Genomic DNA, 25,000 nt, shown 5'->3' on the forward strand with positions numbered 1-25,000 from the left:
TATACATATATATACACATATATATATACACATATACATATATATATATATATATATATATATATATATATATATATATATATATATATATATATATATACACACACTCATATGGGTTTGGAAGGATGTTTAAAGCCAATAGAATATAAATATAACATGTAAAAATATAACTTGGTAACTAACTGAAATAAGTAACTAAATCTAAACCTGAAATAAAAATAAAGCTAAATTTAAAAAAAAAGAAAAAAAAAGATTTATAAAAATGAAAAAACATAAAATTAAAATGAAAAAGCAAAATTAAAATGAAAAAACATGAAGTTAAAATTACAAACACATAAAATTTAAATTAAATTAATTAAAATTAAATGAAAAAAAAATAAATTCAATAAAATTCAATATTTTTTTGAATAAAAATTACAAACACATAAAATTTAAATTAAATTAATTAAAATTAAATGAAAAAAAATTTATTCAATAAAATGCTATATTTTTAAAATAAAAATTACACTTAAAATGAAATAAAATGTAAAAAAATAAACAAAATATATTAATAAAAAAAATTATAGTAATAAATAAAACAGTGCTATATAAACAACGCTAACAACAACACTGGTTGTCAAATGCATATGTTAAACCAAATAAATATACAGTGTTTTGCTTGAATGTAATAAAAATAAACTCACATCAAAATGACAACATATTCAATTCAAATAAGTGAGCAAAAACCTCAGACATTCACACTTTATGCCCTTGCTGAAGATATAAATGGCCTTGAGTTAAAATCCCACACTAATATATGTTAATTTCGCCTTTTGTAATCAACTAAATTGGTTTTCAATGCCAGCAGCGTCTTAACAGGAGCAGGTTTAATTTGGTTTCTCTGCCTTGATTAACTTGACCTCAGAGCAGTTTAATCTGTTTTTTAAGGAGGAGATGAGTCAAGTACTTTAAAAATACTTGCTAGTATGTAAGAAATGTTAAATACAATTACGGTCACGATAATCAAGCATATGCGCGATCATAAGACTTTGGAATATGTGTAAAAATGAGCATCTGTGGTCCCACTATAAAAACTGCTTCAAATAAACTTTTAAATAAAGTTTTAAAAAATAAAAATCTTTAATACAAAATTAAAACTGAAATAACATTAAAAATAGTGAGAAAAAAAAAATATTTATAACTAAAATACTGTTTGTTACAGCTACTTGCTACGAAAATAGCCTCATTACTATGTAATTTACTTGGATTTACTGAGAATAACTAAAATCAAAAATAACTAGAAATTGAAACTAAAATACTGGTTCGAGCCCTGGCTGGGTCAGTTGGGAGTTTGCATGTTCTCCCCGTGTTCACAAGGGTTTCCTCCGGGTGCTCCGGTTTCCCCCACAAGTCCAAAACATGAGGTATAGGTGAATTGGGTAAGCTAAATTGTCCATAGTGTATGTGTGTGAATGAGTGTGTATGGGTGTTTCCCAGTGCTGGGTTACAGCTGGAAGAGCATCCGCTGCGTAAAACATATGCTGGATAAGTTGGCGGTTCATTCAGCTGTGGCGACCCCAGATAAATAAAGGGACTAAGCCGAAAAGAAAATGAATGAATGAATGAAACTAAAATAAAAATTAAAACTATACTCAAAATAAAAAGTAATTATAAGTAGTTTAATGTAATATTTTTTATAAAACCACAGACACACACACACACACACACACACACACACACACACACACACACACACACAAACGAAAACTACAATGACTAAAAAAAGGAAAACCTTAGAATAAATATGAATTGAAATGAATAATAAAAAACTAAAACAGCAACTAATTGACATGTTACAGTGTTTATTAATATTTATAAATAGCTTCAGTAGTCATATTTTAGATCTTATGCTATTTTGTTATTTACTATAATGATATTGAATATATAATTAACAAAATGACATACTGTAAGATATAAATATGAAAATTTAATCACAAAAAAGATAACAAAAAATTATAAAGTGGTGTGTAAATGGTGTTACACACAGTGGTGTGAAAAAGTGTTTGCCCTCTTACTGATTTCTTATATGTTGTTTGTCACACTTTAATGTTTCAGATCATCAAACAAATGTAAATATTAGTCAAAGGTAATACAAGTAAACACATTATGCTTTTTTAAAATGAAGGTTTGTACTTTTAAGGGAAATACAATACGAAACTACATAGCCCTGTGTGAAAAAGGATTTGCCTCCTAAACCTAATAACTGGCTGGGCCACCCTAAGCAGCAACAACTGCAATCAAGCATTTTCGATAACTTGCAATGAGTCTGTTACAGCGTGTGGAGGAATATTGACCCACTCATCTTTGCAGAATTGTTGTAATTCAGCTACTTTGAAAGGTTTTCGAACCTAAACCACCTTTTAAGGTCATGCCACAGCATATCAATTGGATTCAGGTTAGGACTTTGACTAGGCCACTCCAGTCTTCATTTTGTTTTTCTTCAGCCATTCAGAAGTGGATTTTACTGTTTGTATGCTGTTCTTTTTCTGAAATGCGGTTTTACTTTTACGGCACACATAATGGGCCACACCTTCCAAAAGTTGAACTTTAGTCTTGTCAGTGCAGAGTATTTTCCCAAAAGTCTTGGAGATCATCAAGATGTTTTCTGGCAAAACTGAGATGAGACTTTATGTTTGTTTTTGCTCAGCAGTGGTTTTTCTCTTGGATCTCTGCCATGCAAACCATTTTTTCCCAGTTTCTTTCTTATGGTGGAGTCATGAACACTCACCTAAACCAAGGCAAGTGAGGCCTGCAATTCTTTGAATGTAGCTGTGGGGTCTTTTTTGACCTCTTGGGGTAATTTTGGTCAGCCGGCCACTCCTGGGAAGGTTCTCCACTATTTCATGTTTTTGCCATGTGTAGATACTAGCCCTTTTCACACATACAGACCTTTCCGGAAAATTACCGGCAATTTTCCGGAAAGGTCTGTATGTGTGAACAGGCCCTTTTTGAAAATACCGGTAAATTCGTTCCAGCTATTTTCCAGAAAGAGAAGTAGTAATATTACCAGTAATTTGCCGGAATGCTGCTCTGCCAGCACACACACACATTATGAACGTTTCTACATGCGAAAGTGTTTCTCTATACATTTTCATCAAAGTTGTTCACAATACTGATCCATCCACAGAGTTTGTAATGTAGTCAAATGTTTACAAACGCAAGCGCAGCCATTTAGAGCTCATTTCTGGTTAATGATGTCAGAATTTACCGGTATTATGGAATGGATGTGTTAATGCTCCGGAATTTTCCGGAAAAAATCTGTAACGTCCGTGCCTGTGTGAACAACACTTTATTGAATTTACAGGTAAAGTCGTTCCGGAAATTTCCCGGATATTTACTGGTATCACTGTGTGCAAGGGGCTACTGTCTCTCACTGTGTCTCACTGCAGTCTCAAAACTTAAGAAATGGCTTTATAACCTTTTTCGAGACCAGTAGATCTCAATTTTATTTCTCATTTGTTTTTGAATTTCTTTGGATATTGGTATGTAGTGCCTAGCTTTTGAGGATGTTTTGGTCTACTTCACTTTGTCAGGCAAGTTTTATTCAAGAGATTTCTTAATTGCGAACAGGTGTGGTAGTCAAGCCTAGTAATCAAGTAATCAACCTGTAACCGAGTAATCAAGCCTGAGTGTGGCTAGACAAATTGAACTCGGGTGTGATAAGCCAGGTGTGAGTTAATCTGGTTTAACTTTCCCTTAATAACAAAAAACATCACAAAAAAGCATGAAAAATTTGGCCAATTTTTAGTATAGAAATTTAGTTTATTCAATTCACCTATAGCGCATGTCTTTAGACTGTGGGGGAAACCAGAGCACCCGGAGAAAACCCACGCTAACACGTGGAGAACATGCAAACTCCACACAGAAATGCCAACTGGCTCAGCTGGGACTTGAACTAGTGACCTTCTTGCTCTGAGGTGACAGCGTTAACCACTGATCCCCAGTGCCGCCCCATTTCTGTATAAATTTTTTATTTATTTATTTAATTTTTTAATTATTTTTTTCAGGGTTTTCACCTTTATTTGGATAGCAAAGTAGAGAGTAATGACAGAAAAGCATGGGGAGCAGAGAGAAGGGAAGGATCGGCATAGGACCGCGAGGCGGAATCGAACTCGGGTTGCCGTGAGCACCGGAGAGAATGTGTCAACGCACTAACCACTACACCACTGACCATTTCTGTATAATTTTAGTTTATTTTTCATATATTTTATTTCAGCTTTATCAATTAATTATTATTAAATTGCTTTTAATAGTTTTAGATAGTTGATTAAACCACCTTTGTCAAGCATATTGACATTCAATGAAAATAAACCATCCTCTTTGCTGTTTCATATCTAATCATGGTAAAATACTCCAGTATGTGCGGTTGTGTAAACGGTATACATCTGTTTAATGTTTATAAATCTGAGGCGTCTCACCAGGCATGTGCACCATGCGGCAGTTGCAGTTTTCCACCAGGTATCGAGTCTCGCAGTCGGTTCGGCAGGCACTGATGCTGTACGCTCTGAAATAATCGGAGCTCGGCGGTGTGGATTTACAGCTCCCCCATGGCGCAGGCAGATACACCAGCTGAAAGACAAACAGCACCAGTCAAAAAAACAAAATAAAGCAAGAAATCCATTTAAAGCGCACATTAACGCCACACCTACTCGCTGCTCTTGACAGGAAACAAACGTCTGGAATCCTGGAGCGACTCCGAAGCCCAGCTGATCTATAAACGGAGGCTCGTCCTGACTGTGAATCTGGACTTTAATTCCTGCTTCAAATGAAGACTCGTCTGTGACAGAAAAACAGATGATCATTTAGGGTCAGATGACCAATGAGAGCGGAGCGTTTCTGCTGTTTTCCTCGTGTGGCCTCACCTGACTCTCCCCACACAGGTAAATATTCATCCTGCTGAATGTCCAGCATGATCTCCAGGCCATTCCCCATCCCGCCCTTAACGCTGACCCGTGGCGGGCCAGTCTCAGCCGAGTTAAAGGTATAACACTTTCCATAACGCGTGAACACCTGAAAATACAGACACACACAAAGATAGACCGAGATTAATTTCATTTCATTTGATTTAATTAAATTTTAGCCTATTTATTTATTTATTTATTTATTATTAATAATAATTTATTAATATTTTATTATTATAATATTTTATATTTTTAATTATATAATAATGGTCATGAGCTTTGGGTCATGACCGAAAGGACAAGATCTCGGATACAAGCGGCCGAAATGAGTTTCCTTCGAAGGGTAGCAGGGCCCACTCTTATGGATAGGGTGAGGAGCTCTGACACCCGGGAGGAGCTCGGAGTAGAGCAGCTGCTCCTCCACATCGAGAGAAGTCAGCTGAGGTGGTCTGTTTCGGATGTCTCCTGGACGCCTACCTAGGGAGGTGTTCCAAGGATGTCCCACCGGAAGGAGGCCTCGGGGAAGACCCAGGACACGCTGGAGGGACTATGTCTCTCAGCTGGCCTGGGAACGCCTCAGGATCCCCCCGGAGGAGTTGGAGGAAGTGTCTGGGGAGAGGGAAGTCTGGGGTTCTCTCCTAAGACTGCTGCCCCTGCGACCCGGCCCCGGAAAAGCGGCAGAAAATGAATGAATGAATGAATGAATGAATTATATAATAATATTTTACTACTATTATTAATATTAATTATTAATAATTAATACATTTTTTGTTTATTTATTTACTTTTTATTGTGTTTCATCATCTTTTTAATAACCATAATGGCCATTTTTTTACTTTTTTTATTTTAAAATTTTCAGAACAACCCCTTCCCCAACAATTTAACCCCTTACAGAAGAGGGCATACATAAAAAATAAAGATATTATAAAAATGTAAAAATAAAATAAGAAAGATAATACTGAATAAATAAATAAATAAATAAATAAATAAATAAATAAACAAAGGGTACTGCCATCATAATTTCTTTTCAGAGCATACATTTGTACAGCAAGTTACATTGTGTTACATTGCAGTTACTTCAATTTACATTGGTGATAGGTTAGGTAACCTTATTTATTGTATTTCTAATTTATTTTATTATTATAATTTTGTTGTTCCTATATTATTGTTGTAGGGCTGCACGGTGGCACAATGGGTAGCATGTTCGCCTCACAGCAAGAAGGTTGCTGGTTTGAGCCTCGGCTGGGCTAGTTAGTGTTTCTGTACATGTTCTCCTCGTGTTGGCGTGGGTTTCCTACGGGTGCTCCGGTTTCCTCCACAGCCCAAACACATGCTCCATAAATAAGTTGAATAAACTAAATTGGCCGTAGTGTATGAGTGTGTGTGAATGAGTGTGTGAGTGTGCATGGGTATTTCCCAGTACTGGGTTGCAGCTGGAAGGGCATCCGCAGCGCAGAACATATGCTGGAATAGTCGGCGGTTCATTCCGCTGTGGTGACCTCAGAAATAGAGACTTAGCTCAAGGAAAATAAATGAATGAAAGTTCAAAACCAGCAGATCATACTATCTATTTCACATGTCATGTACTGTTATTTATGTTGCTGTTATTCAGTGTTATGCAGAGACACTGAGAAAAATTAGTGCGTTTACTACCGAACCCTGATGCTACACAAAACAATAACAACATTTGTTTGTGTGTATATTAATATTTCCATGACATTTAATATTCCAGCCTCACAGAGCAAATAATAAGCACGACACAGTTGCTATTGATGAGTTTTCATTCCATTGTGTTTTCCCCTGATGTCAGAACAAGACGTGCAGCCGCAGCGAACTGCTCTGATTGAAAATAAAGCAATATTACAAGAGCTCTAACAATTCTTCTGTAGTAAAGCTCTATTCTTAAAAACTGACATGAGACATAAACAATGCAGGAGCTGGGGAGGAATAAAAAAATGAAAAGTTCATTGTAGAGCCGCTGAGAGTTATTAAAGGGAGCAGGTTCCTATGGAAACAGAGATCCGAGTGTGAAAAACATGGAAACACTCGCACGAACACACACACCCTGCGCGCCGTCCTCTGCTGTGTTCTCTTTGATTCCTTAATTAAACATTTAAAGTGTTTCAAGACATCTCGCTTTGAGCACCACTCCATCTGTCCGGGTGTGCCCAAAACATCTCCGCTGGGTTTCCGTGACCCGTCAGAGCAAATCAATCGGACCTGTCCTGCTGTCCACATCAACGTGCATTAGTCTGCCTGTGAGTATCAATACTGCAAATCCTGACACACACACACACACACACACACAAATGGTCTGTGTGACATCCACTAAGTCTTAGTGACTCTGCAGAACTGCTCATATCGACTTAAAATTTACTGCTTGTGATGTTAAACTGTAAAAATATCTGTAAATTAGCATATTTCCGTATTTTGTGATTAATATCTTTATTTTATTTAAATTTTTCTCCATTTATTTATGCTTTTGAATAGCATTATGGCAACTTTTAACTTTAAAACATTGAAAAAGTGACTTTTATTAACATTTTTAATAGTTTAAAGTGATATATTGTCTGGGTTGGTGTTGTAATCTATGCAACATAGGCTCATTCTGAAAACATAGCCCTATATACATTTCTGGAGATCGCTAATTATTTAGCCAGAAGTACGCCACTTCCCTGGCTTGTTCCTGCTGCTCCAATCACCATTAAGCTGTGGTCACACTGGACTTTTCTTCCCATAGACTTCCATTCATACGCACCGGAACAGCCCGGAAACGCAAAGTCATGCGTCAAGTTTCGCATGTTATTGCGGTGCAAAATTCAAGCTTGGTGAACTCTGACCTGCGATATCGCATCACTTGGCTGCGTGACACCAATCGAGGATCAACAATGACCTCTCTGGACAGAAATTTAAAACATGGAGCAATTGCTCACTTTTTTAAATGTCTAATCATCTTGTTTAATCCCGCCCCTTTTCGCAGCGCCATACGACAGAATTTCGCACACACAAAGCCCAGTGTGACCGCAGCTTTATCCCTCACCATCTTGTTCCCTCAGCTCCAATCATCGCTCTCCTTCACCAGCCACCTCTCATCACACCCAAGCACTCTCACCTGAATTTTAATTACACACACCTGCACCAGCAATCACCAGTCCCCTACAAAGCCTCCTCGGTTCCAGTCGTACAACAGCTGGCATGGGCATTGCTAGGCCTATTTTAGGGGGGCCTGTAGCATCTGTGAAACGGTTTGAATTTCCGCTTAGTAAAAAAATGGGGCCAACACTACATACATATACTATGCTGTTGAGTGTATAAGTACATAGTGCATAAGTGCGCCATTTCGGACGCAGCTTATAGTTCCCAACTAGGTAACAGCATTGCATGAAAGCCATTAGCTAGATGCTAACGGTCTACTTCCGTTCAAAGATTTATAGGTGATTCTAAACCACATGTAAGGTGGATCAGTACTGACATTAAGCTAAACTAAGTTAAGCTAAAAGTGCTCCCACCAACCTGGAGATCGGCTAAATGGCTTAAATAAAATGTAAAAATCAACTGTGTATCTGTGGGTGTTGCTAAATGAGCCTGTTTCCAAAATAAGTGGAGTGTTATGCCATTAATTCTTGTTTTCAGAAAGAATCCAATTAATCTTATTGCTCTTAAGCTGCGGTCACACTGGGCTTTTCCTCCCATAGACTTCAGACGTCAGACCGGAAACGCAAGGTCATGCGTCAAGTTTCACATGTTGCTGCGGTGCAAAGTTCAAGCTTGGTGAACTCTGACCTGCAAAATCGCATCACTTGACTGCGTGAGACCAATCGAGGATCAAACCAGGACCTCTCTGGACAGAAATTTAAAACATGGAGCTATCGCTCGCTTTTTTTAATGTCTAATCATCTTGTTTAATCCCGCCCCTTTTCGCAGCGCCACACAACAAAATTTCGTACACACAATCTCTGGTGTGACTGCAGCTTTATTCTGCAGTGCTGAAGTCCGCTTGTTTTTGCGATTGTTTTAGCACTTCAGATTCAGTTGCCTATGGGAGAAATGACTAGGAATAATAATCGTCAGAAAATGGTCAAACTGCTTGTACTACAAACAAGTGTGTTCATGACTATACATAAAAAGTAGAATATTATAATAAGAAAAGATCAGTTTGCAACATCAAGCAGCATAAACAGCAAAATTTTAATGTCTAATAATCAATGGAAGTGAATGAGACAGAAAGTCTCGAGACAAGAATGTCAAGATGTTATTGGCTTGACTATGTCTCACCCTGTCTTCATGTTTCACACATCAAACAAAAATGCACATTTTAAAGCACTTCATATGAGTTTTAACGTGATTACCTGGTAGGGCTGCACGATTAATCGAGAAAAAGATCTCGATTTTACCCTACACATGATCTTAATTCAGCTTTTCTACGATTAAGCCAATTATATTTTCAAGGTCAAGAGAGAAGCAAGGCAGTCGCACAAGCCTTCACAGCAACACTGACACCTTCAAATGGTGTTAAAAGTGTCACATGCTGTATTTATAAGATATAATTTACCCAAAAATGACATTTCTGTCTTCATGTAATGATGTATTCACAGTCGCGAAATCACACGTGAGCTGACCGCCAGCTGTTTGTTTACTGCCGAGAACGCACACGTGCATGCGAATGATGCCTACTTTAGTGAACAGAACCTGCATAGGCTGTGAATAACGGGTTATGAAGTTGTACACAACGTTTAGTTTGTTGCACAGAGCGATCGTTTGTGGGCCGTGCGGGAGGTTTGATTTCATGTGTGTGTTTTTTTCTCTCACAGTGACCGCAGCCATGAGCCGCACTCGAAAGTGAAAGTGAAACCTGTGCGCACATCATTTAAATGATCATATCGCATTTTAGTGTTATGATTACGACAAGCATTTGATATATTTTTTCTTTCATAGCGAACACAGTGTTGTGGATGAAAATAAATGTTTACTGTGTCATTACTATGTTTACTATGCAGAGTCACTGATTTGATCCAAGACCAACGATAAGATGATCCCAAGGTTTCCATATCCTGGACCAGGCCGTATCCTGAGCAGCTACTGTGGTGGTCATGGAGGAGTGGAGAACATGAGACCGATTCCTGTGACGCTCCAGAGACAGACGAGTCTTCGCTGAGGCCAGCTTCCAGCCTCCGCCACTGAGACTGCAGCTCTGCACAAGACGTTTGGCCAGCGGAGAAATTAAAATGGTCGTGCCCAACTGAGCCTGGTTTCTCTCAAGGTTTTTTTTTTCACTTTTGCCATTTAGTGAAGTTTTTTTTCCCTCTCCGCTGTCGCCACTAGCCAGAGATGTATAGTAACGAAGTAGAACTACTTCACTACTGTACTTAAGTACTAAAAGGCAGTATCTGTACTTTACTTGAGTATTGTTTTTTTCTCTTACTTCCACTTTTACTTAAGTACATATTTTCGATGAGTTTAATACTTTTACTCCGATAGATTTTTTATGAGCTGCATCGTTACTCGTTACTAGAGGTGTCAAAATGGTCGATATCGGTTCAGTAATAGATCATAACGGGTTATTACGTACTGACGTCATTTATCTCCTATGTGCGGTGTCGCAATACTATGGCGAAGGACGGAGGCGCGAGGGCGAGTGAAGGCGGCACAGCACACGAGCCGCTATTTCACTACTACAGAGAAATGTTGTGAGACTCCATCTCTGCCTCTCTCACTTTGGACATTTGACCCGCTGGCCTGTTTGTGAGGTAACTTTTCATCTCCTCTTGGCTGTTAAAGCGATACTTGTGGATCCAGACCTGGGTGTGTATGAGGTGCAAGTTTTCTCCACTGTGTCTATTATAGATTACCTGTGATAACCGCGTATTATACATACATAGACTGTAACCGCGGCTGTTCTTCCCGCCATCAGTGAACAACGCTTTCATTTCTAAAGCCGATAGCAGCCCTTTCTGTTGAGAAGGTGAAGACAATAACTAATCAAAGGGGTGTAAGACCTCGCCTGTCAGCGTTTAAAAAGCAGGCGGGAGAATATTTACATTAGTTTATTTGCTATAAATGCTCATGCTGTCTTCTGTGCATGAGTTTTGTTTGATACATTCAGAAAGAGTGTTTTCTTTGAGCGGGTCAAATTAAGGGTACAGTTCATATATATTACTGCTGTATAAAAGGACACAATTTTATTACAAGTAACCATTTAACTGTCACACCAAGAAAAAAAACAATAGATTTTTTTTATTTATTGCATTTCTTAACTCCTAATGTCGCTAGTTAACACAATCAATACATTTTCCCCCAACACATCCCATAATTTCTAAAATATCAGCCTCTACCAAATGGTTGAGATGTTGGTTTATGGTAAAAGTACCAGAATGAATAAATATACTATAAAAATATGAAAAATATGAAGTTTAAGACCAATTTAGTTAAAACATAATCAAAATGAAACATTTTTGAATACTAAATCATAGCCATAAGCCATAAAATATTTCAGATTTTCATTTAACACACGTTTTCTATTTTACAATAAAATTAAAATCAAGTGAATTAGAACGTTCGTTTACAGCGTTTACAACCAGTAAATTGTGCTCCGAAAATGGGTTTCAATAGCGTTTTGAGTGGATTATGGACTGTTTTTGTGAAACACAACTTTGAAAGGTGTGTGTTATAGCTGTTATAATCTGTCAGATCTGTGGTTCAAGCGTGAGAGAAAAACAGTATCGTAAGTCATGTTTCTTTTCGTTCTGCTTAATGACGTGCCCCCAAAAAAGAGATTTAAAATAAACAAAACAATATGATGTCTTTTGACTGCATTCTTTAATAACTACATTACACAATACTTGTACTTTTACTTTCAGTACTTGAGTAGTAAATTTTGAAATAAACTACTTGCAATACTTAAGTACAAAAAATGTTGAATACTTTAGTACTTCCACTTAAGTATGGTGCTTAAAGAGCACTTTTACTTCTACTCAAGTCACTTTTTGATAGAGTACTTGTACTTTTACTTAAGTCTGGGTCTCTAGTACTTTATACATCTCTGCCACTAGCTTGCATGGTTCGGGATCTGTAGAGCTGCGCATCGTTGGATTTGCTCTTCAGTATTTGGACTCTCAGTAGTGATTATTAAACCACACTGAACTGAGCTAAACTGAACTTAAACACTACAAACTGAACTACACTGTTCCTATTTACTGTGACCTTTTATGTGAAGCTGCTTTGACACAATCTACATTGTATAAGCGCTATACAAATAAATAAATAAAGGTGAATTGAATTATAACAACCCTAGCCTATATATAATGGAAATATAATGGTGTAATAATGTTGTCAATGACAGATGACAAGCATATGTCTTAAACATAATAAATTAACTTTATAATTAGGAATAGTAATATTCTGATGTCATCATATTACTGTTAATTAACAAACAGGACATATTGAAAGTCTGTTCAAGTCCACCATAATGACTATACACAATGTAGCCTTTTAAGCAACAGTAGACCTACACACAGGCCTATTATTATTATAGTTGTTTTACCATATGTTTGAGAATTAACAATAATAATAGGCTAATCATATTAACCTTTATTTTACAGTTACAGAATCGTGAGAAAAATCATGATCTTGATTTTAATAAAAAAAAAAATCTTGATTCACATTTTTCCCAGAATCGTGCAGCACTATTACCTGGTCATCTAGTCTTGCCAAACAGAAAACCCGCTCTGTTTAGTTGGTTTCAAGAACGTTGTGAACTAAAACAGCTCAAACCACCTTTGGGCCTGAACAAGAATTAACTTTGTTGTCTGAAGCCCCAAACCCTGAAGCATTCTTTCACTTTACAATCTGTCTGATGCATGAATCCTGGCTATCCGTGATGGGGTCCTCGTAAGGACAGGTCTGGCCGACAGAGCTGCCTGATTTAAAACCCCAGTGCGTGAAAAACAAGTGCGCTGCAAGACATGAGGAAAAATCATTACACTAGTCCAGCGGGAGAGGGAAAGATAGATGGAGGACATCAGCCTGGCTTGATCTTGATCTGATCATGTCCTTTGGCTGACAAACTGAAAACAAAACACTGCGTCGCATAAACAAAAGCAGAGGAAAATATATATCCACAGAAAGCACTCTGTCAAAACGTGGATGATTCACTTTTTAAAAGATGAGGGTGGCTGATTTGAGGTTGTTGCGCAGTTGCTAGGGTGTTCTGGATAACTGCTGAGGTGGTCAAGTCGACATTATATACTGTAATATCAGGTTGCTGGTGTTTGCCAGGATGTTGCTTTGCAGTTGCTAGGGAGGTCTGGGTTATTGCTAAGATTGTGAAGTCAACATTATGTAATATTAGGTTGCTGGTGGTTTCCAGGATGTTGCTAAGTAGTTGCAAGCGTGTACCTGGTGGTTGCTAACCATAGACTGTCAAAAAATATGGATGTAGTGTCAATGGGTTTTTGAAAAGTGAAAACGAAGCTACAAGAGGGCGTGGCCCACATCACCATTTTGTTCGTCCATCATCACACCGACCACGAATCACTGCAAGGTAACCGAAAATTGGCAAAAAGGCGGGGCATAGGCGGAGCTATAAATACCTGCTAGCAATTTTGCTTGGATGGGGTTTTTGTTGAAATAAATGTTTGACATTTCATTACCTGCGATTTATTTTGTGTTCTGACCACGTGATTGGTTGCATACAATATCAATAAAGTGTTTGGTCTTTTAAAACACTGTTGTAACACATTGAGCCTCTAAGCATTGCTCTTATGACAATCTGTCAGATTCTGGAGTGCATTAAAGTTCTAAATAAAATAACAAATAATAAATAAATGATCTTAAACAAAACAAATACATTTATCGACAAAAGTATATAAGAATTTCACTCACCAGGAGGTGACTTGAATGGTTTGTGAGTAAAATTAAGTGCACAGCACGCCATATTATCTGATAATTGTAAGAAATCATCCTAAAATGCAGCTGACTGTGTAAAGCCACATAAAACAAAACAGAAATATGATGTATATACAGAGCTCAGCGGCTAATCAGCCGGAATCAGCTGAGGTAACGTGACAGCAAGCAGCAAGACCTAGCTGTCACTCAAATGGCCACACCCTTAATTATGCAGACCTAATATAACTTAATATACATGAAACGGATGAGTTATAAAAAAACTCACCCCCTCACAGTTGTCCTGAAGGGTAATATTAGCTATATACACCAAAATCGTTCTTTGTACCAGGCTGTAAACACCTTTTATCAAAGTAAACTCCTTTCGTAAAGTAACATTGGGGTCAATAGAAATCAGCTCTATTTTGGATCTATTTTTGGTCTAGAGGAAATTCGATGAATTGCAGTTTCATTTACTTCCGTCTTAGCTTCACGACGGAGAGTGGGATGTTGCCGCTTGTCGCTAACGTAATAAAGTTGCTGTGTGGTTTGTGCTTGGACATTGCTATGCAGGTGCTAGGGTGTTTAGGTGCTTGTTAAGATGTTGCTAGGTGATCAAGTCCAAATAATAGGATATTATAGTTTACTTAAGCAAAAATAATTTCTTTATTTTTAATTTTTATGGATGGTTGCCGACAGACTCCTTTGCAGTTGGTAAGTTGGCTAAAAAGTATCAAGTAAAAGTGCCAAGAAGCATCTATGCCTTACCTAAGATGAACTATTTTCATTATTACTAAATTCAGTGTTGGCGACACGGTAGCTCAGTGGTTAGCACTGTCGCCTCACAGCAAGAAGGTCACTGTTTCGAGTCCCGGCTGGGTCAGTTGGCATTTCTGTGTGGAGTTTGCATGTTCTCCCCGTGTTGGCATGGGTTTCCTCCGGGTGCTCCAGTTTCCCCCACAGTCTAAAGACATGCGCTATAGGTGAATTGGGTAAACAAAATTGGCTGTTGTGTATGAGTGTGTGTGAATAAGTGTGTTTGGGTGTTTCCCAGTACTGGGTTGCAGCTGGAAGGGCATCCGCTGTGTAAAACATATGCTGGATAAGTTGGCGGTTCATTACGCTGTGGCGACCCCTGATAACTAAAGAGACTAAGATGAAGGAAAATGAATGAATGAATGAATTCAGTGTTGGATTAACAAGTACAATACAAGTAAGCAGCAGACAAACTGCATGAGCAGCAGAATTAAATGCTAAATAGTAAAAAAAAAAAAAAATTCTTATTATTTTGTCATTATTATAATCTTGTTAGTGAACACTAATGCGTTTTAATGGACTAACTGGGTTAAAGATGCTATGGTTTGTAGGCTAGTGTTTTAAAGTCTGTGCGTGTTTTCTCATTGGTCTTCATTGTTTATGCAAACGAGCCCCTCGTCGCCGTCATCCGCTCTCTCCTTCAGCAACACTCCGGGGTCCAATTAGCTGTCATGATTAGCTGTAAAATTCATTTATCTGGGGTGGAGCACAGACGGCATGCAAAGGCACTTTAATCACTGCCTCATTACCATGCGGGATTATTCATTCCACAATAATTTATTCATCTGAAATTGAAGATCTGAAACATTGACTCTGCTTATTAAAGAAGCCTTCATGCAGAAAAAGGGACGTGTGTGACTGTGCTTTTTTTTAAATCTCTGATTTTTTACTTGCTCACTATTATCTTAGAGTTTCTCTTACATTTAAAAATTACTTTTGCTGCTTGTTCAAACTACATATTTAAGATGAGTTGAAGCAACACAACTTTTTTGGGGGGACAACTTAATTGTTTATGTTCAATCCACTTGAATTTGTAAAAACGATTAAGTTAATTTAATGGATTTGTGTTGGGACGACTTGTAGGAATTGTGTGGAACCCAGCATTTTTACAGAGTATGCTCACCTGTTAAACATACAGAAAAACATTAATATTATGAAATGTTATTCAAGTTTTAAAGGTGCAGTATGTAAGTTTGACACCCAGTGGTTGAACTAGGCATTGCATTCCTGGATCAAAACACACAAGTGCAGCTTGCCAGATAGAGGACCAACAGGAGTACGCCTGACTATCGAGCCAAAAGGCTGATTTAGGGCTGATTTAAGTCATGTTATACATAAAAGCAACGGCAAGTGATAGAAATATTTTCATTTTAAAAGAGTTTTTGTCCTAACCAACAGCTGAACTTTATATTTTAGAAACGGCTTTCATTTTTTTGCAGAAAATGATGAAAATGATCACCTCAGGTACACCTCATGTGCTTTATTCAGTGTTAAATGCTAATAATGTGAGTTTGAATGCCATTTTACATGACATTTATTGCCATTTACTACTGAAAGCAGCAGCAGATAGTTCACCTCAGATCTTGAAAATAAAATAAATCATTTGAAATTGAACTTTAGAGCTGTGACTCAGTGCAAACCAACACATATTAGTGATTCAGCATCTACATTTAATCATGTTAAAGAGGTTTAATGTGTATTAATTTGATCATGAACCTTACCATTTCGTGCATATTCTGTGCTTCTGAATGGCTGTATTTAAATTTCTGTCATGTTTTGTCTGGTGCAAACAGCCAAATTGCTTATCACTGCAAATCTCGTCATGTAGCGTGTCGTTAGGACACAGGGGTAACAATGTAACCTGCTCACCTAATGTTTACGCTGGTAATATTTATATTATTTGCTTATTAATAACCTCATGTGGAACTCTGAATCTGCATCTCATTTCAGAATCTCCTACTGTCCTCTGGAGGTCGCATTTCGGTCAAGGATGCACGCTTAAAGAGCCTTTCTGACTAAATGAATGAATTCCAGCAAGACAACTCGGGGTGCTGAAATATATTTGGTTAAACTGGCATTGGGAGGGTTAAGAGAACCAAAAAAAAAAAGAACCAACATTGCATATACCAAAAAACCAAAGATACCCGTTCCAGCACGTAAAGCACATTTTCAAGCAGAATATCTGACTTCAGAAATGCCAACTGGCCCAGCCAGAATTCGAACCAACCACCTTCTTGCTGTGAGGTGAAAGTGCTGACCACTGAGCCACCATGCCACCTTGTGTTTGCACAATTGTCTTTTTTTTTGTCGTTATGCATGTCAGTGGTGAAAAAAGTACTGAAAATTATACTCAAGCAAATCCACTACCCGACAAAAGTCTTGTTGCCTATCCAAGTTTTAGGAACATCATATAATAACTTGAGTTCTAGTTGATCATTCCCATTCCAGCACGTAAAGCACATTTTCAAGCAGAATATCTGACTTCAGCATTGTTTTTCAGATAAACAGATAGCATGTTTAGCATGTTTAGCATGTTTCTTAAATATCTGCAAAAATATTTAAGAACTTTAAGCACCTTTAAGAACTATTTTCTGTATTAGCTTTTCTCTAATCTCTAAAAATTATCTAATTAACTAAATTATCTAAATCTAATTATTTTCTGTTTATTAAATTATATTCTAAAATGCTATTTATTCCTGTGACGAAAAGCAATGTTTTGCTTCAGAAATTATTATAATATGCAGATTTTCTGTGAAAAAACATTCTGATAACGAACAATGTTGAAAATACAATAGAATCTGTATACAGAATCGAACAGAACCTTTTAGTTTTATTTAAAAAAAAATTTACATTTCTAAATGTATATCACTAAAACACACATTTCTAAAACATTCAATTGTTTCTAAAACATCTAGTTCATTCATTTTTATTCAGCTTAGTCCCATTATTCATCAGGGGTCACCACAGCGGGATAAACCACCAACTTATCCAGCATACTTATCCAGCACAGAGGATGCCCTTCCAGCTGCAACCCAGCACTGGAAAACCCCCATAAACACTCATTCCCACACACTCATACACTAAGGCCAATTTAGTTTATTCAGTTCACTTATAGTGAACTGTGAAACCCACACAGACACAGGGAGAACATACAAACTCCACACAGAAACACAGAAACAGCTGCATGGGGTTCGAACCAGTGACATTGAGCCACCGTGCCACCCAAACATCCAGTTCTTATTTAGTTGAAAAATATAATTATTCTGCAAAATATAACATTATTTTGCTTATAACTGTTGAAGTTATTGAAAATATTGAAGGCAGTATATTATAAGCAACTGCAATTAAATGATCTTAAAAATGCAAAGTAATCCCTTAATTTTTTAAGTTAAAAATTAATTTAATTTTAGTAACTTTGCTTTGTAACTAAATATACTCAGCATCAAATCTCGTCTTTCACCATTTTACAATTACACACAAATACAGTTAAAGTCAGAATTATTAACCCCCTATATATATATATATATATATTTCCTCCAATTTATGTTTAAAGGAAAGATTTTTTCAACACACTTCTAAACATAATAGTTTTAATAACTCATTTCTAGTAAGTAAATTCTTTGCCCTGATGACAGTAAATAATATTTTACTCAATATTTTTCAAGATAGTAGTATTCAGCTTAAACTGACATTTAAAGGCTTAATTAGGTTAACTAGGCAAGTTAGGGTAATTAGGCAATTCACTGTATAATGATGGTTTGTTTTGTAGACAATCAATTAAAAATAATGCTCAAGGGGCTAATAATATTGAACATTTAAAATGCTTTTATTCTAGCTGAAATAAAACAAATAAGACCTTATCCAGAAGAAAAAATATTATAGGTAATACTGTGAAAAATTCCTTGCTCTGGTAAACATCATTTGGGAAATAATGGGAAAAAGAAAACTAAATTCACAGAAGGGCGAATAATTTAGACTTCAATTGTACTTTTTTTTTCTCAAAGTTGATGTTGATGCATTGCACATTTAGACTTTATCAGTTCTGCTTTCCCTGTGGATCAAATCCATGATGACCATGGTACAGCTAGCTCCACGCTCAACCATATTTTGTAACTGGAAAGGCAAATGCACCCTATTTGTAGAAAGTGCCAAAAAAAGCAGTTCCCCGAGTGTATAAACAGCATTCGAGCCGAATGACTTCAGTCATCAAAGCCAATGAAGCAAGCAATTTCCCTCCCAGAACGAAACCCATCAAGCATTTAATTGTATCTACACGGACTGAAAAACATAAAATGGCCAAAAAGAGAGTCGCCTGTCCGTGAAAACAGACCGAGGATGATTCATCCCCCGAACTCCATTAACAATTACACAAAGTCTGGTGCACTTCACTGGGCTATTTTTTCCCCAAAGCACTGAGTCAGTGAAGACAGAGATAAAGAATAGACCGTCCCAGACGCTCTCTAACACATCACACCAAATCTAATATTTAACACTGACCTATTTTAAAGGCTGCAGGGAGTTCTGAACCTGCTGTGGGAGTTTGAAGCAGCCTGAAGCAAATGAGATTGTAGGCCGTTCTTAAAGCTGCAGTCTGTAGGGTTTGCAACTTTGGCGCCGTCTCTGGTTGAAGTATGGAATTGCAGGTATTTGCGAACATTCATTCATTCATTTTCCTTATTTATCAGAGGCTGCCACACCGGAATGAACCACCAAATATTCCAGCATATGTTTTATGCAGCAGATGCCCTTCCAGCCACAACCCAGTACTGAGAAACACCCATATACTCTCGCATTCACATACACACTCATACACTACGATCAATTTAGTTTACCCAATTCACTTATAGTGCATGTCTTTGGAGCACCTGGAGGAAACCCACGCCAACACGGGGAGAACATGCAAACTCTACACAGAAATGCCAACTGGTCCAGCCAGGATTCGAACCAGCTACCTTCTTGCTGTGAGGCAACAGTGCTGACCACTGAGCCACCGTGCCACCCTGTATTTACGAGCAATCATCTTTTTTTGTCGTTGTGCAATTGCGCATGTCAGTGGTGAAAAAGTACTGAAAACTATACTCAAGCAAATACACTACCTGACAGAAGTCTTGTCATCTATCCTAGTTTTAGGAACAACAACTAATAACTTGACTTCTAGTTGATCATTTGGTATCAGAAGCGGTTTATATGAAAGGCAAAGTCCTCTAGATTATGCTTATTTTGCCAAAATAAAATATAATCATGCCTTGATTTTTAATTATTTAAATAGGACAGTAAGGTCTGACTTAGCTTAGACAAAAGTCTTGTCACTTAACAGAAATAATGTCCAGTATAGAATATAAAGTCATGTTGCAGTGGAAACAGAATGAATAATGTGTATGACTTCTATGAGCTTGGAGGACTGCATCATACATCGCTGCAATGACTCAAATCACTTCCAGTCATCTGGAATGGCAAAGAAAGCGTTCTTGCAGGACTCCCAGAGTTCATCAAGATTCTTTGGATTCATCTTCAATGGCTCCTTCTTCGTCTTACCCTAGACATGCTCAATAATGTTCATGTTTGGTGACTGGGCTGACCAATCCTGGAGCACCTTGACCTTCTTTGGTTTCAGGAACTTTGATGTGGAGGCTGAAGTATGAGAAGGAGCGCTATCCTGCTGAAGAATTTGCCCTCTCCTGTGGTTTGTAATGTAATGGGCAGCACAAATGTCTTCATACCTCAGGCTGTTGATGTTGCCATCCACTCTGCAAATCTCTCGCACACCCCTATACTGAATGTGACCCCAAACCATGCTTTTTCCTTCACCAAACTTGACTGATTTCTGTGAGAATCTTGGGGTCATGCTGGTTCCAACAGGTCTTCTGCAGTATTTGTGATGATTGAGATGCAGTTTAACAGATGATTAATCAGAAAAATCTCTTTTCCCAAATGATCAACTAGAATTCAAGTTATTATTTGTTGCTCTTACAACTGCGATCAACGACAAGACTTTTGTCAGATAGTGTATACCATTACTTGCCAAAAAAATGTAGTGGATGTAGGATACAATTATCTGCTGTAAACATACTACTCACAGAGCGAGTAAAAAGTAGCCCTTCTTGTAAATGCTTAAAATAAGTATTATCCTCTAAAAATTCTGTTTTATACCCTGCAAATTGAAATGTAGCTTGTACAGCACTTGTATAATAACATGCAAAGTGTGCATCCATTTGAAAACATAACATCCTGTAGTGCATTTAGTTTAAGAAGGGGCGTACTTTGCAGGGTGCAAATTGCCACCCTGAGAAAAAGCACTGCCACACCAGCACTGAAAACCCATTGTATTAGGACTGTGCAATATGACAATATCTATCATATGGACAAAATAAAAAGGCTCTATCATCTATTTCAGGGTGTCATCAAATACATTGTTTACAGGAATACTTTTTCATAACTTATATGAGCTAGGGCTGCACAATACCTTGTTTCATCATCGATATCGCAATGTGATTATTTGCAATAGTATATGCAATGTTGAATCTGGATAATAATAGATTGTTTTGCAAGTGTTTTTGAGGCTTTTAACTGTATGAGGGTTATAAAAGCATTCAGGTGTAAGAAATTGTTCCACTTGTCACTTTGAAAAACTAATAATAATTAATTTTATCGAATTGTTTATAAAACGAAGACATTTGATTATTCAATTACTGTATACCTGAATACATTTAGACTCCTCGGATAACTGTGTTTATTTAATTAGTATCTTTTTCATTATTGAATTTATCTAGCTTGTAGATTGTTTATTATACAATTCTTACATTTCGCATTTTATTTAGAGATGTTTTTTTATTTTTATGTTGGACCTGTAATCATTCTTTTTTGAAAAGTGTTTATATTTATTTGATATTGCTACATTTTCAATCAAATATTCACCCAGATAACATCTTCATGACTTTTGGGAAAATACTGATGGGACTGACGAGACAAAAGTTTAACTTTTTGGAAGGTGTGTCCCATTTTGTGTGTTGTAACAGCTCTGGGAATATTTTGCTGCTGAAGGACTTTCTGTGATAAATGTAACCATGAATTCTGATGTGTGCAAAAATATCCTAAAGGAGAATGTAGGGCCATCTGTTAATGACTTTAAGCTAGAGTGAATTTGCGTTCTGCGGCAGGACACTGATCCAAAGGACACCAGCAATCCACTTTTGAATGGCTGAAGAAAAACTAAATGACGACTGCAGAGTGGCCTAGTCAAAGTCCTGATCTGAATCCAATTGAGATGCTGTGGCATGACCTTAAAAAGCTGGTTCATTGTCAAAAACCCTCTAATGTGGATGAATTATAACAATTCTGGAAAGATGAGTGGGCCTCCACAGTGCTGTAACGGACTCGATGCAAGTTATCGAAAACACTTGATTGCAGTTGTTGCTACAAAGAGTGAACCAACCAGTGCTATGTAGCTTGGTATTTTGTTTTCACTTAATAATAAAAACCTTAATTTCAAAACTGCATGGTGTGTTATCTTTGACTAATATTTAAATTAGTTTGATGATCTGATACACTAAAGTGTGGCAAAGATGAAAAAGACTAAGAAATCAGTAAGGGGCAAACACTTTTTCACACCACTATATATATTTTATATATTTATATGAAAAATACATCAATGGATAACGATGCACAAGGGGTGAAGTTCTTTGGATCTTGTTCTCTTTGAAATAAAAATACTGTGTGTGTAATCCCATGCATCTTTAATAAGATACACATTTGGAACTAGAATACAATCTATTTTCTGTTTTATTAACATCATACACCATCTTGCATCCAGATGATTCACGGATGACTGTCGTTTGGACCATTCTGGAGTCAAATCCACCATCAAAATGATAAGTTTAATTATTCCAGCTGCTGTGAGAAAAGACTATAAATGATTCACCACCTTGCAGCTCCTCACTTTGATATAGCCAACAAGCCAGGAATGCTAATGTATGCACACCAACGTTACGTAAAAACCCAAAGATGAACAGTGCAAGTTTGTTTTCCAGCAAAAACTTACAAGGCTATTGCAGCTGTGAGACTAATGTGGCCCAGAGAAAATATGGCAAATGTGGCCCAGTTATTTTAAAACATATGTGGGCCACTTTTGGCAAATATTCGGCACAGTAAACTCTGGCTAATGCTGCCATTCACCTATAGTGGTCCAGAAAAGATATGGAAAATGTGGCCCAGTTATCTTAAAACATATGTTGGCCATTTTTGACAAATATTCAGCACAGTAAGCTATGGCTAATGTGGATTTGAGCCTATAGTGGCCCAGAGAAGATATGGCAAATGTGGCCCAGTCAACCTAAAACGAAGGTGGCCACTTTTGGCAAATATTTGGCACAGTTACCTCTGGCTAATGTGGATTTGAGCCTAAAGCGGCCCAGAGAAGGTATGGAAAATGTGTCCCAGTTATCTTAAAATATATGTGGACCACATAAGGCCCGTTTTCACTGAGGGGTACGGTACGGTTTGGTTTGGTTTGGTACCGGCTTTTATAGTCGTTTCCACTGTCAAAAAGCGTACCGAACCGAACCGTACCGTACCACTTTTTCGGCACCCTTTCGAAAGGGTACCAAACACGAGAAAGGGTACCAAAAGGCGGAGCTAGACGCGCAGCTGAACGCTATTGGTTTACAGAGATACGTCATTCGCTTACGCAACAAGCCAGAATGAAAACAAAAAACCCGCCATGTTTGAAATACACGCACAGCCGAGAGATTACAGCAGAATTATTTATACATATAATAACGAGCCATGGTCGACCCGGGCTCAAACAAACCTTGTCGTCATCTTGATAAACAGCCACAAAGCCATGGAGTAGAGCAGATTTACCCTGTGCCGCGTAGTTTTTTATGAGGCAGTCTGAGGCGCGAGCGGTTTCGCTTTCTTGCTTGCGCTCGCCGCGCGTCTATATATGAAATAACAAACTTCTTGAGCTGATGATAATAACGTGCGCTTGATTATTGACGAGCTTTTAAAACCCGATCCTGTCAGACACTGACAAACGCGGGAGTGAAGCGCGGAAAAAACAAAGGAGAAGCCGGGAAAAAGGAGCACTTTCTTTTTTCAGCAAACGTGAACAAACTGCCTTGTTTAACTATTATTGTTATTATCACCTTTTGGACTAATATGAACTCAGAATGATGGAATTGTTCTCTAACAGAGGCTACATGTGCTGCTGAAGATTACAGACACAGATGAGAGGTTTTCACTGACTGTGGGCTATATATTGTGTTGTTTTGAACCTAAATACGGACGAAATGTCTGCTATATGTAGTTATTTAATATAATTACAGATGTTACAGTAGGCTGTTTCGCACTGTCATTGATTTGCAGTTATAATCAACTCATGTTCATAGAAAAGTTAGTAATAAACATTTCTACACAAGTATTTGTGTATAAAGCATCTGTTTTGTGAGAAGTGCTTTTCATATGATATGTGAGCGACCCGTACAGCTTTATTGTGAACATTTCCTCCAGCGAGAATGACATTGACTGAAAATTTCTGTCATACACCACGCCCACCAAAAGGGTACCCTTGTTAGTGGAAACGCAAGCTTGATAAAGGTGACCCGTACCAAACCGAATCGTACCTTACCGTACCGTACCAGTCAGTGGAAACGAGCCTTATAGGCTAAAGTCATCATCATGGAGAAAGGAGTTTGCTTTAGTTGGGCTCATAGCCCTGAACCTCATAATTTAAATGTTCTTTTGGGCTGCTGTAACTTTTAAGATCTTTGCTTGAAAAGTTTATTCATTACAGCAAACAAGCCAAGTAAAAAATAAATAAAAAAGTAAGTGAGACACAACCTGTGATGAAATAATATAATTCACTGATGTTAACCAATGTTTAATTTATTATTAGAAGTAACGTAATAACATGCTTGCACCTGCCACAGAATAATAAAGGTTTGTAAGTAAAAAAAAATTCTATGGTTCAACTTCTGCTCACAGAGACATCAATGATCATCCCTCAACAACCTCAACAACGGTAGCAATAAACAAAATGAACAAAACTCACAAACATCACAAACAGGAGACTAAAAGTGACAAAATCAACAACGTCACCATAAATGGCAAACTCACAAATAATGAAAACTGGAGAATCAATAAGCTATAGAATGTTTTCATATTGCAATGCATGCTGGGATTTTTGTACTTTGCCACACCCAGCAAGTGTAAGGTGTAGGCCAGATCTGGGCCAGAATAAAAGCAAATTGTGGCCCAGAATAGGGTCAGTTCTGGTTCATTTGGTTGAATTCTGGCTAATACGTGGTATTGCTTTGGTTTATTTGTGGGCCAGATCTGACAAACAGGAGCGGACTGCCCTCGAGCCA

At 37.5% G+C, this 25,000-nt stretch overlaps 1 protein-coding gene across 1 annotated transcript in view; it reads right to left on the reverse strand.

The window, feature by feature from the left end:
* The window catches only part of asic1a (acid-sensing (proton-gated) ion channel 1a), a 55,949-nt gene that overhangs the window by 14,076 nt on the left and 16,873 nt on the right, over positions 1 to 25,000 (reverse strand). Inside the window, exons 4-6 of the mRNA XM_056464107.1 lie at positions 4,902 to 5,049; positions 4,689 to 4,816; positions 4,458 to 4,608 (exon numbers count right to left, since the gene is read on the reverse strand). Of these exons, the coding sequence (XP_056320082.1) occupies positions 4,458 to 4,608; positions 4,689 to 4,816; positions 4,902 to 5,049 (427 nt within the window). The remainder of the gene's footprint in view (positions 1 to 4,457; positions 4,609 to 4,688; positions 4,817 to 4,901; positions 5,050 to 25,000) is intronic.

This window comes from Danio aesculapii, chromosome 8 (assembly GCF_903798145.1).
Source record: "Danio aesculapii chromosome 8, fDanAes4.1, whole genome shotgun sequence".
Lineage (NCBI taxonomy): Eukaryota > Metazoa > Chordata > Actinopteri > Cypriniformes > Danionidae > Danio > Danio aesculapii.